The sequence below is a fragment of the Falco peregrinus genome, chromosome 1, assembly GCF_023634155.1.
Source record: "Falco peregrinus isolate bFalPer1 chromosome 1, bFalPer1.pri, whole genome shotgun sequence".
In the NCBI taxonomy this organism is placed as follows: domain Eukaryota; kingdom Metazoa; phylum Chordata; class Aves; order Falconiformes; family Falconidae; genus Falco; species Falco peregrinus.
In genome coordinates this window covers 35,963,600-35,979,215 of record NC_073721.1, presented here as the reverse complement: position 1 = coordinate 35,979,215, position 15,616 = coordinate 35,963,600, and the positions used below count along the sequence as shown (strand labels likewise).

At 34.3% G+C, this 15,616-nt stretch overlaps 1 protein-coding gene across 2 annotated transcripts in view; it reads right to left on the bottom strand.

Annotated features, from left to right (window-relative positions):
* The window catches only part of ATRNL1 (attractin like 1), a 524,489-nt gene that overhangs the window by 347,283 nt on the left and 161,590 nt on the right, over positions 1 to 15,616 (bottom strand). For both annotated transcript variants that reach the window (XM_055791879.1, XM_055791872.1), the window contains exon 20: positions 5,316 to 5,409. In XM_055791879.1, the coding sequence (XP_055647854.1) occupies positions 5,316 to 5,409 (94 nt within the window). The remainder of the gene's footprint in view (positions 1 to 5,315; positions 5,410 to 15,616) is intronic.

Sequence of the window (15,616 nt, the reverse complement as noted above, 5' to 3'; positions counted from 1 at the left end):
AAGGACTGGACTCAGCCTGAACAAGGAGAAAATACTTCATGTCAAGTACAACCACATATGTAAAACTGACAGTGGAATATGACCAAATGACAGAAAACTGGGGGAAAAAAAATCTTGAAAAAAGAAAAAAAAATTAAAGTTTCCTCTAGTATTTTAAAACATTAAATATTATAGTTTTTAACTTCACCTTAGAAATGCACAGATCACCATAGTAACTAGTATTAAATGGATTCTACCCTTTATCAGGAAAAAGTTATTCAATAGAAGTTTTTTTATTAAACTTCCAGCAACTAGACTCTCCCTGGGCTGTTTGTCTGTGTGTGTGTGTCTGTGTCTGTGTGTTTGTGTCTTTGATAAAGGAAGTTTTAATACAGTGAATTTGTTACATGATTGCTGTCAATGTTTCCCCTACCAGAAAGCAATGCTCCGAGAGGAAACAATGAGGAACAGAGTTATTCTGCTATCAGCGAATAAAGCTGCAGTGATATCAACAGAATGGTGGAATTGACTCATAAACCAGCATATCTTTACCTGCCCTTCCATCTCGTAAGAGGAATTAAACCATTATGTGGAGGGAAATTATGCAGAAGAGGACAGCTGAATATTCTAAAATCTTATTCTTATGTAAATCAGACTGTCAATGAGTGCTTATTATTTACGCACAGATCCTTATAGTATTATATTAAATAGGTTTTTTTAAGTTTGCATACAGTGAAGATTTTATCAAATATATAGGGTATATTTCTAATAAATAAAATAGTATTTTGTTCACCTTTTCAGAAGAAATAACAGTACAACTAAGAAATTAATAGTCTGAATACTTATAAGAATTAAAACGAGCAAATTATTACTTTTTCATTGCAGAATAACCTGGATTTACACATTTTGTACCCTTCTATTTATCCTTCTTACAATCACATAAAAAGTACTATGAAATGCAATTTTAAAAATACGGATTTTTTTGCCCCCCAGTATTTTATTTCCACCTAGCAGTTTTCTCCATTACAGAAGCCCAGTTTTTGCCCAGCTCTTACATGGTTTACTGGTAGTTCTTTTTGTACACACCACAGCAGGTGTTCTCAACATTTCAATGTTTCCCAGCTAGGGAAAATAATTATTCTGCTTTATGCCTGGGAACTTAGGTACATTAACATGGTATCTAACCTGCCCATGGTGCAAAGGTACAGTTTCAATACCAACAGGACAGGTTCAATAGCCTAAGATCTGACCAGTGGAAACTACAGGAGAGAATAATCTTTTTCCCCCAAAACACAGCAATGCCTCTAACTGGGAAGTACAGTGCAATAGATGTTACAGTACATCCAGTAGAACCTAACAATTGGAAAATATCACTACGAAACCTTATTCCCATCATGCATTTGTAACCCTGTAATCTTTCAAAATGCTGATAATATCTCCAGATTTACACAGCTTTGCAAGGGATGACAAAAGCTACAGACACACCTCCAGGTGATGGCTGGCTCTTGGAAGAGGCCAGACATACTGAGACTTCTCAAAGAATGATTTAACTACTCAGTTAATTCTATAATTTGCATATTTTTCTTCCTCGAATCCAATAAAATATCTCTCATTTAATATCAAAATTCAAACTTTGAAACTTCCCCTTAGCAAATTCTTTACATTTCCCTAGGCCTATTCCTGAAAAGTTATCTGTTTATATAATCCTACAGATGGTTACTCTGAAACCTACAGGTATTTTAAAAGCTCTGCAGACAAAATTCCACGACAGAATAAAATGAGCAGCTAGCAAATTAAATATTACAGAAAATTAAATAAAATTAACTTAAAGTAATAGTTTTCACCTAAAAATATGGTTTAAGGCAAAATGATTTTCTTGTTACTATTAATGGTGCATTTCATTATTAACATTAAGGGGGGGGGGAAATCTAAGTATTATTATTTGTAACTATTTTTATTGTTTTACAGACTAGTTACTCTGAATAATCAAACCATTCTACTCACTTGCTCCTGATCAGGAGAGTATTACAGGTTTTTACCAACTGAAACTACCAACTTAAAGGTAATAAAATATTTCTTTTTGGAAAAAAATGTTAACATGTGGCATTAAAAAAACGTTTTAAAATAGAATGCAAATGCATGCTCAAAGCTGCCTTAGAACAGTGATTTTGATTTAAGATGTCACCGTGCTTCGTGATATCTAACAGCACACTTCAGAAATTAATATAATTGATGGCTATACAAAAAAAATATAATAGAAAATAAGAAAAAAATAAATAAGACCATCCATAAAACCACAGATAACTAGCTGTTCTTAAGCTGGGGAGGGAAAAAGAAGAAAAAAAAAAAAGTTGTACAGTTTCCTTGGTTTCCTAAAAACTCGGTGTCCGAAGTATGGGGTGTACCTCACATGACGAACAGATTTAAAAGGATCAGAAGGAAGGAGGAATAGATGGAGGGAGGGGGAGAGAAAGGCAACACAGCACCCTGCAGCTGGGACTTTCTAAACAATAGGATTATTGACAGGAATATAAATCTAACTTTCACACTGAACAGCTAGAGTTTGAAATTTCACAGAAATCCTTATTTTAGAAATCACAGGGTTGTACGTTTGCTGCTGAGATTGCACAACAGCCCAGCGAGTGGCAAAAAAATGAAAATAAAATATCCAGAGCTGTGGAGAACAATATTTCCATTTTGAATCGAGTTCCAGATGATTTATACAGACATAATAAAGTAGTAAATACAAGTAAAGCATTTAGCTGATTTATAGTAATCCTTATCTTCTAGATAATGACTGTATATGTATTTTGACAGTACAACACAATACTTTCAAAACATGTTTTGAGTGTAAGGATCATTTTTACTGAGAAATACTTCTCTGCTTTTGTTAAAAGTAATACAGATTTGATCAAGTGAACATTCTTTGTATGAAGTTTACAAATTAGATTGCAGATCCAGTCATTCAAGTGTGGCCTACTTTTTGTTTTATATATCTCCTGGTGTTCTAAGGGAAATAATTAAAAAACAACATTGAACTAGAACTTCCATACATGAATGGATCACGCTCCCAAGCCCAACACCAGAGTAAAATGACAAATCCTGATGCCATGTCCTAAAACTCTAAATCTGTGGTCACCAGCTTTCCTGAGGATATCCAGTGATCTTAACTATGAGTTTCTAGTGCTGAAATTTTATTCTGGATACTATTTTAATATATTTGAAGTGTCTGTAACTGGAACTGGTCTCTTTCTCCATGTGCTGTCATGAACAGGATAGTTTACATAGGGGTTTTTTTTAATTATTTTTTGAAAGACCAGAGTTGGGAAAGGTCTTAGAGCAGAAATTCATTTTTTTATGCTAATATTTGTGTCTGTGAACATAACAGATGTGATGTTTGTAATGTGAAACGTGATCACAGCCAAAAATAATTTGAAAATGGCTGCTCTGCAGAGTTTATTTCATGTAAAAGAAACCGTTAGAAATGCCAAATGCTTTAACACCACAGCTTGCCCTGGATAAGCATTCGGTCTATGTAAGAATCTAGGAAGGGGAATGTATTACATATGACAAACCTAGGGATTTTCAGCCTGAAACTGCAATTTTAAGTTTATTCTTGAAAAATCAAAATTCAAATCTCTGTTTCCTCCCCTTTGTCCAGTTGTTGTAACTCTTGACCAGGACTGGAAAACCCACCACCAGAGAAACCTTTTCTCTTCTAGTTCAGTAAATGGGATAAAAGAAGCTTTTATGGCAGACACTCAGGACACCAGGCTGAGAGGGCTGAACAGCACAACTGACCGTATGAGACAAAAGTTCTAAATCAGAGCAGAGAAAACAAAGAAACAATGCAAGACAAAGGGAAAGCAATAGTAAAATAGTTGTGTGAAATACAGACAGGGGAAAAGGTCTAGAAGGGTGCCTTAGGCTGACTAGTAGTTGGTAAAGGATTGGAGTTATGGGCGAAGAAACTGTTTCATGTAGTTCAAGTGTTATGATGTACAGGGGAGTAGATTCCTCTCCCCCCCTTCTTTGTAAATAGGCAGAATGGCATCAACATATGTCCATAGCACACTGGTAATCAAACCACTCATTAACATCTAGAACTGATTAAGTGTTTGGACACAAGAAAAGGCAAAAACTTCTCAGTGAAGACTTAATTCAGAGTTAAAGGCATTAGCACTCTTCAGCTTTTGTTGTGATAAAAATCCATCATTTGGTCCTAAATCTTGGTTTCCCATCTCATCCTGACCATCTCCAATTAGCTAGACAAATAGTCCCAGAGGTACCGCTGAACCAGTACACTGACCAGCACAGCCCTTTCTCACCAATATACACATAGCCTCTGCATCAGATATTTCTCTACCTTGATTATTTAACAAGAAAAGCATTAAGGGCAGGATTCAGCCCAGTTCATTAAACACATCAAAGGTGAATCTACAAATCCAGTGAAGGAATATGCCCTATGGCAGTCAGAACATCACCTTCTGGCACCTCTCCCTGCTGGAAAGGAACAAGCTGGTTTTATACCTTTTCCCAGCTCCAACCAACATTGCTAAGACAATTTTGGAGCCAGATACTATTTAACGTAGCTACAATCATGAAAGGAATAAGGTTCCTATTGGGTAATGCAGTGTACAGGATAGAAAGAACTGAAAGAAACATCTTGAAATATAAGACTATAGTTAACTTCAATATGTTATTTCTACTACTTGACAAGTTACACCACTTCATTAGTTCTTTGTTCTTAGTCCTCCTGTTTGTTATCCTCTATCTTAAGTTGCAAGCTCTTCCTCTAAAAGAAAAACACAGTAAGGTATTCCAGTAAAATACTTGCACTTTCCATAACAGGTTTACACATTCTTCTGTTCTATACAGGAAAATGTGTAAGCCACTGCCCATCTTAACATGTTTCCAAAACTCTAAAAATCTAACCACTGTAGATTCTGATCAAGATATGTGACAAATGCACTGAATATAATTACCAATTACAAATTTTGCAATTTTTTTTACTTACAATAATTTAAATAAATCCTAAAAAAAGGAAGACAACTACAGGTAATTCTCCAGTTACTTTAAAAAAAAAAAAATTAAGTCTGTACAGTCTGAAAAATATTACTAGTGTTTGTGAAATAATTATTTTACAAAATACCATGTACTGTTGACATTTCCCAGGAAGTGTAGGGAACATTAGACACATAACTACAACATTATCAGGGTCAATCACAAAAACCAACAACAAAAGCAAAACACAAACAGGAAAAAAGTGAGTATACGCTAGGCATGAATTGCAATAACTTTGGGCTACCTTTGGGCTACATTTTCTTTATACTCACAGTTGACACTGGTCTCCTTTGATTCCTTTAGTTGTGCAGAAACATTTTCCTGTTTGCATATGACAAATATTTGCATGTCCACTGCACGTGCAAGCTGTAAAATCAAATAGGAAAAGTGAGATTTCTTCACCCATATTTTACTTTATAACCACAGGAATTTTCATAGATTTTAATACTTCATCCTAATAACAATTCCTTCAAGGTGTATAAATAAAAAAATGCTATTCAGTTATAAGTTTCTTTGAAGAACATTTCTCCAATGCATCATTTAGTTTATTTTCTGTAGAGTTAAAAACTAGGCATCTGTCTGTTAAGAACTATGGTTGTTCTCTATTAAGAGCTATGCATGTGAGGCAGCTCTCCTCCACACATTAAACAATAGCAGTCTGAGAACAGCCATTAAGGTCTACCATTCCAATACGTGATACAGAAAATTATTAACAATGCAATTATTAACAATACAATGGCAAAATTACACTAGTTTCAAATGTCTACTTAAAGAATATATTATTGCAGATGTTTGGTAAAATGTCTGATATAATTGGAACGCTTGCTTTTAAGAAAAGTGAACAAAAAGAAAGCTTTGAAATCACTTGAACAAAGGCAGAGTTAATACTGTAATTATAGTCAACAAGAATATTTTAGAAGCAAACATAGGCACCTTTAAAGCTCTTGAAATCTGGAGAAGAGTCACAGAGACATCATGACCACTCCACTCCTTTCTAAACTCAGTGGCTGAAGTAAATCTCTTCACAGTGGCCTGCTCACTGCCACACCTGCTCCCTTATTGATTCTCACCTCAAAACAAACATTAATGTTCCCAATTCTTGAACTTTTTGCTTTTTCTTCCCATGCTTATATGAATTACCATCTTGCTTAGGCAGTCCTCCCCTTTTTCCAACCAAGCACACAAAACTTAATAACCTTGGTCTGGTACACATGTCACTAAGTTCCCACATCATTCTGGAATAACTAACTGATAATATTCATGCTACACTTAAAGTCTTTCTTTGATACAAAGTAATTCTGAACCTACCTTGACAATCATTATATTTTCACTGAAGTTTTAATTAGGACTAAAAGATTTAATATGTGGGCTCCTGCTTGGGAACAGATCTGGTACTAAGTGGCAAGCTGTCTATAATAAAAGTTTATTTCCCACTTGATAATCCTAATATTGAATTCTTGTCAGAGGGATTGAGTTTTAATGTTCATATTCTACTGATAAGGGATAACACACAATGAATGCTTCTGTAACCGTGTCCCATACAACACATACCCTGAACTCTCTGGCCTAGCCTAATATAACAGCCAGACTAGAAACACAATTAAACATAAGATATTATTGACAGAATGTTGCAATGTCAGGAACTCAATGGTTTGTTCAGCCTTGAGAACTTGTTAAATAGCCAGCTGAAGCTGAAGGAGGGATTCTTAATAGGGAGGTACTAGAGGTTCAGACTGCCCGCAAGAAACAGAAGTTTCTATGCAGCATCTGACCTTTTTCTCTCTTTCAAAATACAGTTTATAACAACATTTCCGAAAAACAGTTACCAGAGAGTGCTAAATTTTGTTATTTTGTTATTTGATCTTGACACGCTACAATAAATGTTCATTGAAGTGCTGCTACTATATAATCAGTTATGTTTTCCTAAATTCAGTCATTTTTTCCCTTCTACATTTATGGAATTATTATTTAGACACTTCAAGCTGGAAAAGCCCCTTCTCAAATGTTAACTTTGTGTAACTCTGTGAAAAACAAAGGAATATATTTTTTACAGCTTATTCTGCTTCTGTTTAATTGCTCTTAAAAGTCACGTGCCATTACCAGACAGCACAAAAGTTATAAAGGAGCTAAAAGGCTGAATTCTAAATCACCTTCTAAAAGCTGTGAATACATTGACAATACAGAAGTTATTGCCAACCAACCTTAATTAATTACTCCCATAGTTATTGCTCATTTAATAGCAAGTAGATCACAAATGTGAATGTGGAACTTCCTCTACATGAGTAGCTTTTATTTAGTAAAAGTATTTAAACACCAGGTTGTACAAACCTCATATGATACTTTGTGGAAGGACAAAACCATTTCCTTTGGCAGGACAGACATGACTTGTATTCCCAGATCATGGAATTACCGATAAATCAAACTTTTCAGCACCATTTGTCCACAGGAACATCTAAATCAAAGCAGCACCTATATAGCACACTTCAGTGTAGTATGTGCTCCCTCACGCAGCCATCCACAGACGAATTCCTCTACAATCAGCCATGGATCTCCTTACATCGAAACTGCACCATGTTTTAGTCACTGCACTCTGTCTTTGGAGTTTCCTGGATTTATACTGAAGAACCATTAAATAAAGTAAACATAAGATGGAATTTATTTTCCCATGGATTCATCTCCAGATTTTGACATGTGTGTATCCATCACACACACAAATAAAGGATACATTCCTAGTTTGGTCTCTCTCACCAAAACCACCCCCACCATGGCTGCTCTACCTCACCTGCATTTTCAGGACACATATGAAACTTCTATAGATCAGTATGGTTGGAAAAGGAGAAGAAAGGAGGAGTCCAGAGGACTCGGAACCTTGTATTCTGGATTCCTCATGAATGAAAAAGCTAGGTCTGACAAGCCCAGCAGCTAGTTTTTTTCTGTTAAAAAATGAAGATAAATTACTCTCATTGATCAAGTAATTTAACTGTTCCCTGGATAATACCTTGAAATAGGACATCAGGAGCTAATAACTTTTACATTATTTTAAAAATCACATATGGACAAATTTTATTTAATGGCAGTGAAAGCATGTTATAATCTCAGGTTTGCAAATTTCCTACCACTCTGTGGACCTCTACGGGAAGGGAGTAACTCAAAAAGCAAAATACATATAAGCCATCCCTGCTGTTACTGAAGCAAATGTGAATCCATGTTATCAAACAAATGCAACAGGAAAAGCAGGACGATATTATAGTACATTCAGTGGAAAAAGATTTGGATGCCATTATCTTTGTGCCTCGCTGAAGGTTTTTTTCCATTGGCCTACTTCCAAATAATACAAAAACAAGTATGAGCTTTGAGTATGAAGTATATTTACAAATTAATGAACTGAAACCTAAAGTTGCATTTGATTTCAAAGGAACAGAAGATTTACATTCTCCTGTTACCTCAGTATTTCCATACTCCTCTTTGCATATTTTCTTTCACAGTTTCTACTTGTTTTTCTGTGGTTAACCCTTCTCAGTGAATGTTTTCTCTTCTGATACCATTAAAACTGTAGCTACAGTGGCATCTTTTGCAGTCTAATGCTAGGAGCAATATGCCAAATCTCAGGATCAGTTTTAAAAGCATATTTTGTACCAATCATTCTCAGCTGGTAGAAGTAAACATAAGAGATGCCACTTATATATTCCTTTTTTTTTTTTTTTTTTACATCCCACCCCTTTCCACTCCCATGCATTTTTTGTCAAGAAACAAGGCTTAAGTTCCAGCAGAAGCAGCTGCAGCTAAAGCCTGCATTAAATAACTCTTTTTATTTTCCTTCCAAAAAAGGACAGTTATCATCTTTAATGTTGATCTAAAGAAATGCTTAACATGATTTTTCTTTGTAAGAACTCCCTAAAGCTGAATGAAAAGGAAATAAGAGTTAAAATGAAAGCTATACTTAATACCTCACATTTCAAATGCTTTTCCTTTTTTTCTTTATCTTTTTTCTTTCTCCACCCCCCCCCCCCCCCCCTTGTGTATTTAATAAAAGGTTTAAGTTTAAGTAGAACTGCATGGTGGTAAGCAGAGATTTCTAACTGAAAATCCCAAGCTTAGACTACTTAATGCTAGGTGGTGAGAGGATCACGTTATTGCTTTTGATTTTTTGGCACTGTCTACCCCATCTTAATTAACATATCTGAGACACTCTCAAGGAAAATTTCTGAGATCCCATTTTTGTGCCTTACTGTTACGGCACAATATCGTGTTTTCTGTGGCTGTGTACGAAGTTAGCCAAGTCATCCCACTGAGATTCTCAGCCAGTAAGGACAGTTTCAGTTTCTGCCACACTCGAGCATTATACCAAGTTTCAGAATCTTTTAACTGATTCCCTTTCCCCCATTTAGTTCCAATGTCCTTCAGTGTGGCTTTTTGATAGCTACTGCTCTTTCATGTGTACAGTTAGGCACAGTATGAATCTTTTGCAATGTCATGTCTCTCAAGGGATGTTAGGTTAACAGTAAACATTCTCTATTAGGACAATGCTTTAAATGATGTCCAGTTTTTAACATGAATAATTTTATTTGGGACACTGACAGTCGGCTTAAAATTAGAAGATGAAGCAAGCATATACAGATTTGCTGGGTTAAAAGAAATCCAATATAAGCAGAAACAATCTTTATGCTTTTCAATAGGGGTATTGCATCCCTAACAGAAAGATAGAAACAAATAGAAAGATAACACTTACAAGCCCAGTAGGGAAAGGTTCTTTAAACCTGATAGATATATCTATTTATTTTAAACAAAGGACAAAGGATATTTATTTTTTTTTCCCCCAAAGAAATCTAGAGTCAGCTTTTGGCCCTACCCTCAAAAAAACCCACACCACCAACACAGAAAATCAATCTCACCAATGCCATTGTATCTTATGTGAAGTACCACTGTAAGAACAGTAGTACAAGATTGTTACAGAAGAGACATGATTATCTACAGGGTCCATCAGATTCAGATTCTACTGATGTACAACACATTCCAGCACTCATAGCAGCACCACACTCAAACACTTTCAGGTTATGATGACACTAATCCTCTCTCAAATCTTCCTGACAGTCACCAATGCAGAGAGTACCTTGAAATCCTGCTTTAACTTTACAGCAAGTTTTAGATACAATAACATTGCAACAGTCTCAATAAATTCTGTAAATTCAATAAATTCTCTATTTCCTCCTAATTTGAGTACTCATATTCACTATTCAAAACTCAGAATTAAACCTCTGCAAACCAACTGGTTAAAATGAAATATACAGAATTTTCTTCTTAAAAAAAAAAAAAAAGGTAAAAATCTGCATCCCAAAACACTACTGACTTTAAATAACAGTAAGTTAATTTCAGGCAACCTATTTTTAATGAGATAATCACACCTCTGGGATATAACAGGGATTGACAGTATAACATGGCTCCTTTTCAGTCATGGGAAAGAAGTACACCTGTCACTCTCTATTTCATAATTCACACAGTGCTAACTGTTTTTAATTATGACAAGACTCAAAATAAATTCCAGCTTCTGCTGGATTTCAGAACCTTCTATTAGGCAAGAATTACCATTAGCCTTACACCTTCCAAAATAAACTGCTGTACATGAAACACAGAAAAACTTGTACCAATGCTCATATTTCACTTAAAAATACAAGCAAAGATGGGAATTAGAACTGTCACAATTTTGTCTGTCAAACACTCAGGCACAGAATATAGATATATAGAAAAAATATATTAAAAATATAGACATATAGAAATATTTTTTAATCAAAATGTATTGTACAACTCTGATGGAGACTTTATTTCACGTTGCAGATTCCTGCCCAAACATGTATACATTCTTTAAATCAACTTCCAAAAGTTGTGTAAATTATATGGTATGTATATTTTTTTAAAAAATCATATCAGTTACAAAAATTATTCTTGCAAGTAAGACTGGAAACTTTAGCTGCAGCTTTTTGGAACCATTCGTTCACCTCCATCATGACTGAGAAACATGAGTTAAGCACACAAGATCATATAAATGCCTCCAGGTTGAGCTTTAATAATGGATTCTGATCCCTTTTATGTTCTAGGTATAGACACACCTTAGAAATCCAGTCCTCTGTAGATGCTGGAAATGATCCCCCAGACTGTCTGGCAAGACTTAAAATCTCATTAATATCAAGTATCTTAGTGCAAATAATAAGCAAACTTTTGTAACAAATTTCCCTGTCATCCTCCTCCTACCATGCTTTGGTTTGTATCACACTGCATGTCCATGAACGCAATTTCACAGGAATGAAACCAAAACCATCTTCTGATGGACACAGTACCACAAAGGTGATTAAGGAACTGGATCATCTTTCATATTAGTGTATGAACTTATCTCAAACCTGCGTTTATATTCTGCACACACACTTTTGTTAAACAGTTATTTTTAATACTTAACTGCCATGCAAACATTTTATTGATCATTAAATATTTCAAATAAATCAATGATCTATGCCTCACAATAAAAAACATGCTTAAAATGTGGAATTTTAAACATATTTTGTTATGTTATTTTTACATATTAACTGAAATTATGACATTAGAGCTTTAAAAACAACAAAAAAACCATCCTGGCAATATCCACTCTATTTATGGGGAAACAGTGGTTCACAGTACTTTTTTGTACAACATGAAGACTCTAAGTAGAACAGAAAGATTCTATGAAAACAATATAATCCAGCAGAATAAATCCATGCTGCAAAACCGCAACCCTATAGAATTTATTAAATAATAATTTCACAGCATGATTGATTCAGGGTTGCTAGCTCAGCATATAAATGTTCTTGCCGATGCTGACAACAAAAGAATATCCAGCACTATTTCCATGAAGTATGCATTTTACACAATTGAATTTAAAAACATATATTGCTTAGCTCCCACGCCCAACATACAGCTGCAAGACCAATTTTTCTCTCAAACCAAGCTCACTTCAAACGGTACTTTAAGTTAATACGTTTGCTTACGTCAAAGGTTACTAAATCAGTAGCTGCACGAGGATAATTCCTTTAAGACACCTTGCTGATTGTTTTTTAAAAGGAAAGCTACGCAATGTTATTAAATATTGAGGTGTACTACTTTGTTAATTTTGGTAACATGCAAGGCAGAAAAATTGCTTTAAAAAACATACACGTTGCATCAAAAAAGATACAGTCTTTCTCGTGCAACTAGACTAAGTAAGAAACAATGAGTGTAAACATATTTTAGACATTAAAATGTAATGTTCAGTTTCACTGTAAATGTTCACCTGTGTAATCCATTAGTCTACTTGCATGAGAACTGCACTTCTGAGACAATTTTCTACATTAGTAATACTGTAAAACTGTACAGTCACTTATTTTTCTAGAAATGTCTATTTAGCTGGAAGCTCACGATACCTTTTTAGTATTCAATAATTACTTTTATAGGAAATACATCCATTTTGAGATGGGTAATGTAAAAGCCAACAGATGTGCCCAGCAACATTTATTCAGTATCACTAATTGAGTAGCATTAAAATTAAGGTAAAGAACTTCTTTGAAGCAATAAGCAGTAAAAATAAGAGTATATAAAAAAAAGATGGTATTAGAAAGGACCGCTGTACATGCAGGTCAAATGAACTGTCATTTTCTAGTGATGTGATTAACCTTCATAATAAACCAGTCTTACTTAGACTAATTAGCACATATATAACTCATTTCATTTTCATCCTTCTCAGTTTCTCTTGTGATTTATCTTTTTTGGTCTCAAACGTATTTATTTTTCATAGTACAATAACAGCACAAAAAAGACAAAAACGATATCTAAATGTATTGACAAAGTACCAAAGGCTGTGAGACAGAGAGAAAAATAGATGGAATAGATAGAATTTTTAGGATTTATATAATTAAGCTATGGAATCTGCAGGAATTCTCCAACCACCCAAATTATACACGCACACACATATATAAAATAACATATGTGTCATTTAAAACAAGGTCAGTTATTCCCTATATTCATAAAAAATAGATAATCATTTTACCAGATTAATACTGGATATAAATTTATTCAGGAAAAGGCAAGTATGGCCAATCACCCTGGAAGCCATTTTTGTAAAATTAGACACTCCTCACATTGCAATTTCAATTTTCAATGGTTGCCTCAGATTGCAGTGCATTTTAGAGGCTAACCTGGTGGTTACAGAAATGCTCTTGTCCTTAGCCACTTCCCATTGCAAAAGAGCAATTCATACATGACTGGATGTGATTTTAACTCTTTTCTGAAATGTATAGCCACAGCTAACACAGGCAATTTCACTTGACTGTGACTGAGATCATTTAACTACTAGTAAGGCAATTATGGTTTTCCTGAAAAACATTACTGTGCCACACAGTCAAACAATCTGGAAGTCACAAGTGAAGGTTCCTGGGGTTTTTGAACTGATACATACATTCCAGAAGTAGCATATTTCTTCTAAAAATCCCAAAACAAATCTGGGACCAGCAAACAGGCTGATTTTGTGTTACAGAAAAAATCCAATTTGGTTACACCAACACAGTCCTATAGCAACCTTTTCCATTTAACAGCCCGTATTTTTTTTTAAGCCATTTTTATACTGGTAAAATAGCTCTGCAGTGCTTGTATTTCATTATTTCTTCTGTTTACAGCATTCCTGCTGAAAAGTGACTGATTTTTTTGTTTGTTTATAATAAATACCTCTCAAGCAATCATACCAAATCTGTCTTTAATCATCAACAACTAACATTATAAAGACAGCTTGGAAAACCATAATTTTGTTTTATACTAGTAGATAATGAAAATGGAACACAAAAGATTAAGGCTGAAAGACAGGATATTTTTTGTTGTTATGAACTGAACAGAATCTTAAACAATTAACAAGATTCTTGCTGTGCCTGAATCTTTCATGCCAATACTGAGCTGTAGAACAGAATTTTTATAGCTTGCTCTTGGGATCATTCAGGAATAACACATACAGAAGACAGTATTTTCTACCAAAAAAAACTCTGCCAAACCAAAACATTTCCATGACAACTCATGAACTATACCAATTTTATTTCCTCCATGTAAATCTGTGTGAAAACCTGAAATTTTTACACTGAATTTGAACATGTAACACTGAAAAATTCCATGTGAAAGCATTAAAAGCACTTTAATTTCAAGATAAGTTTAACATGTCTTACTTATCAGCTTCCTTTTCATTCTTTCTACTTCTCCTTTTCATTTTTAAACATAAGTTATTAACAAATAAATAGCCTGCAAATTTTACAGTGGGTTAAGTTGCAGGTTTTTTAAGTTCAAGTCAAAAACTAAAACTCCGTAGCTGATTTATAGTACACTTCTTTGAGTATGCAAGCATTTATAGAGACGTTTCCTTCACATATGCCCATGCGACTACAAAATATTATTCCTGAAATTACTTTTAGTTTTCTTGTTTGTAAAGAGGCTTCCTACATGAAAACATAGATAAGATTTGAATTACTTAAAAAAGAAGTAATTTCAGATCTGGCAGACTAAAACTTTTATTAGGTTTAGTAAAATCTAAAACAGTGGGGTTTGTTGGTTTTGGCTTTTCTTTTTAAAGGAAAAACATAAACTGATAGTTTTCTATGCCTTCACCTTTGCATGTCCAATCTGAGAAGTGTATAAGAAGGCATTTTTCATACACCAAAGGCTTAGTACATATATCCTTAAACTGTGAATTTTTAAATTTTCTTGGAAAAGACAGCAGCTTGTCTACTGCCTATTTTGAAAATTTTGGCCAAAAACCTCCCTTCATCAAAAGGCTGATATTTTTTCCCCTCTCACTAAAGAGAGAACGTATAACTTCTTAAATTGTAACAGGAAAAAAATAAATCAAAGATTATTATAAGGCACCATGAAAAGCAGAACATTTTAAAACCACTCAGTAGCTATTCATAGAGGCTTTAAATGTTAAAAAAAAAAATTACAATCTAAGGTGAAAAACAACTGAAATCAACAACTGGTGATTGCAACTATTTGTGTGTATTTGGTCATTCAGAGTAAAAGCCTAAAGAAGAGAAATTACTTATGCAATTTATCAGACAAAAATGCCACAAAATGTAAAGAAGTCAGCAAATCATTTTGTGTTAGCCATTAGGAGGTACAAAATACAACTGATTTTTAATGCATCCAACTGTGAGAGAAGGTTTTTTTCCTTAAATAACTAATGCGGTCTGCCATTGTAAGGTATTGCATTTACTACTCAGAAAATGAAGGCAGAATCAAACGCAATCAAACAGAAATGCTGTTACAAGAGGTTTTTGAGAATCTTCTTTCTACCGGTTGGAAAATGAGTTGCATGATGCCTCAGAAGCTATTTTCTCAACAGTCTGTAGGGGATTTCCAAGACCCCCTGGGGAGAAGAATGACCATTTCAATGCAAAATACACCTAGAAGGTAGATTCAAAAATTGCAAACAAACAAAATGTTTTTTAAAAAAAAAAAAAAAAAAACTATTGTATTTGAGACAACAACGCTTACTGTAGTCAAATGTTTATTTAAAGATCGCGTAACAGTTACTTAAGAA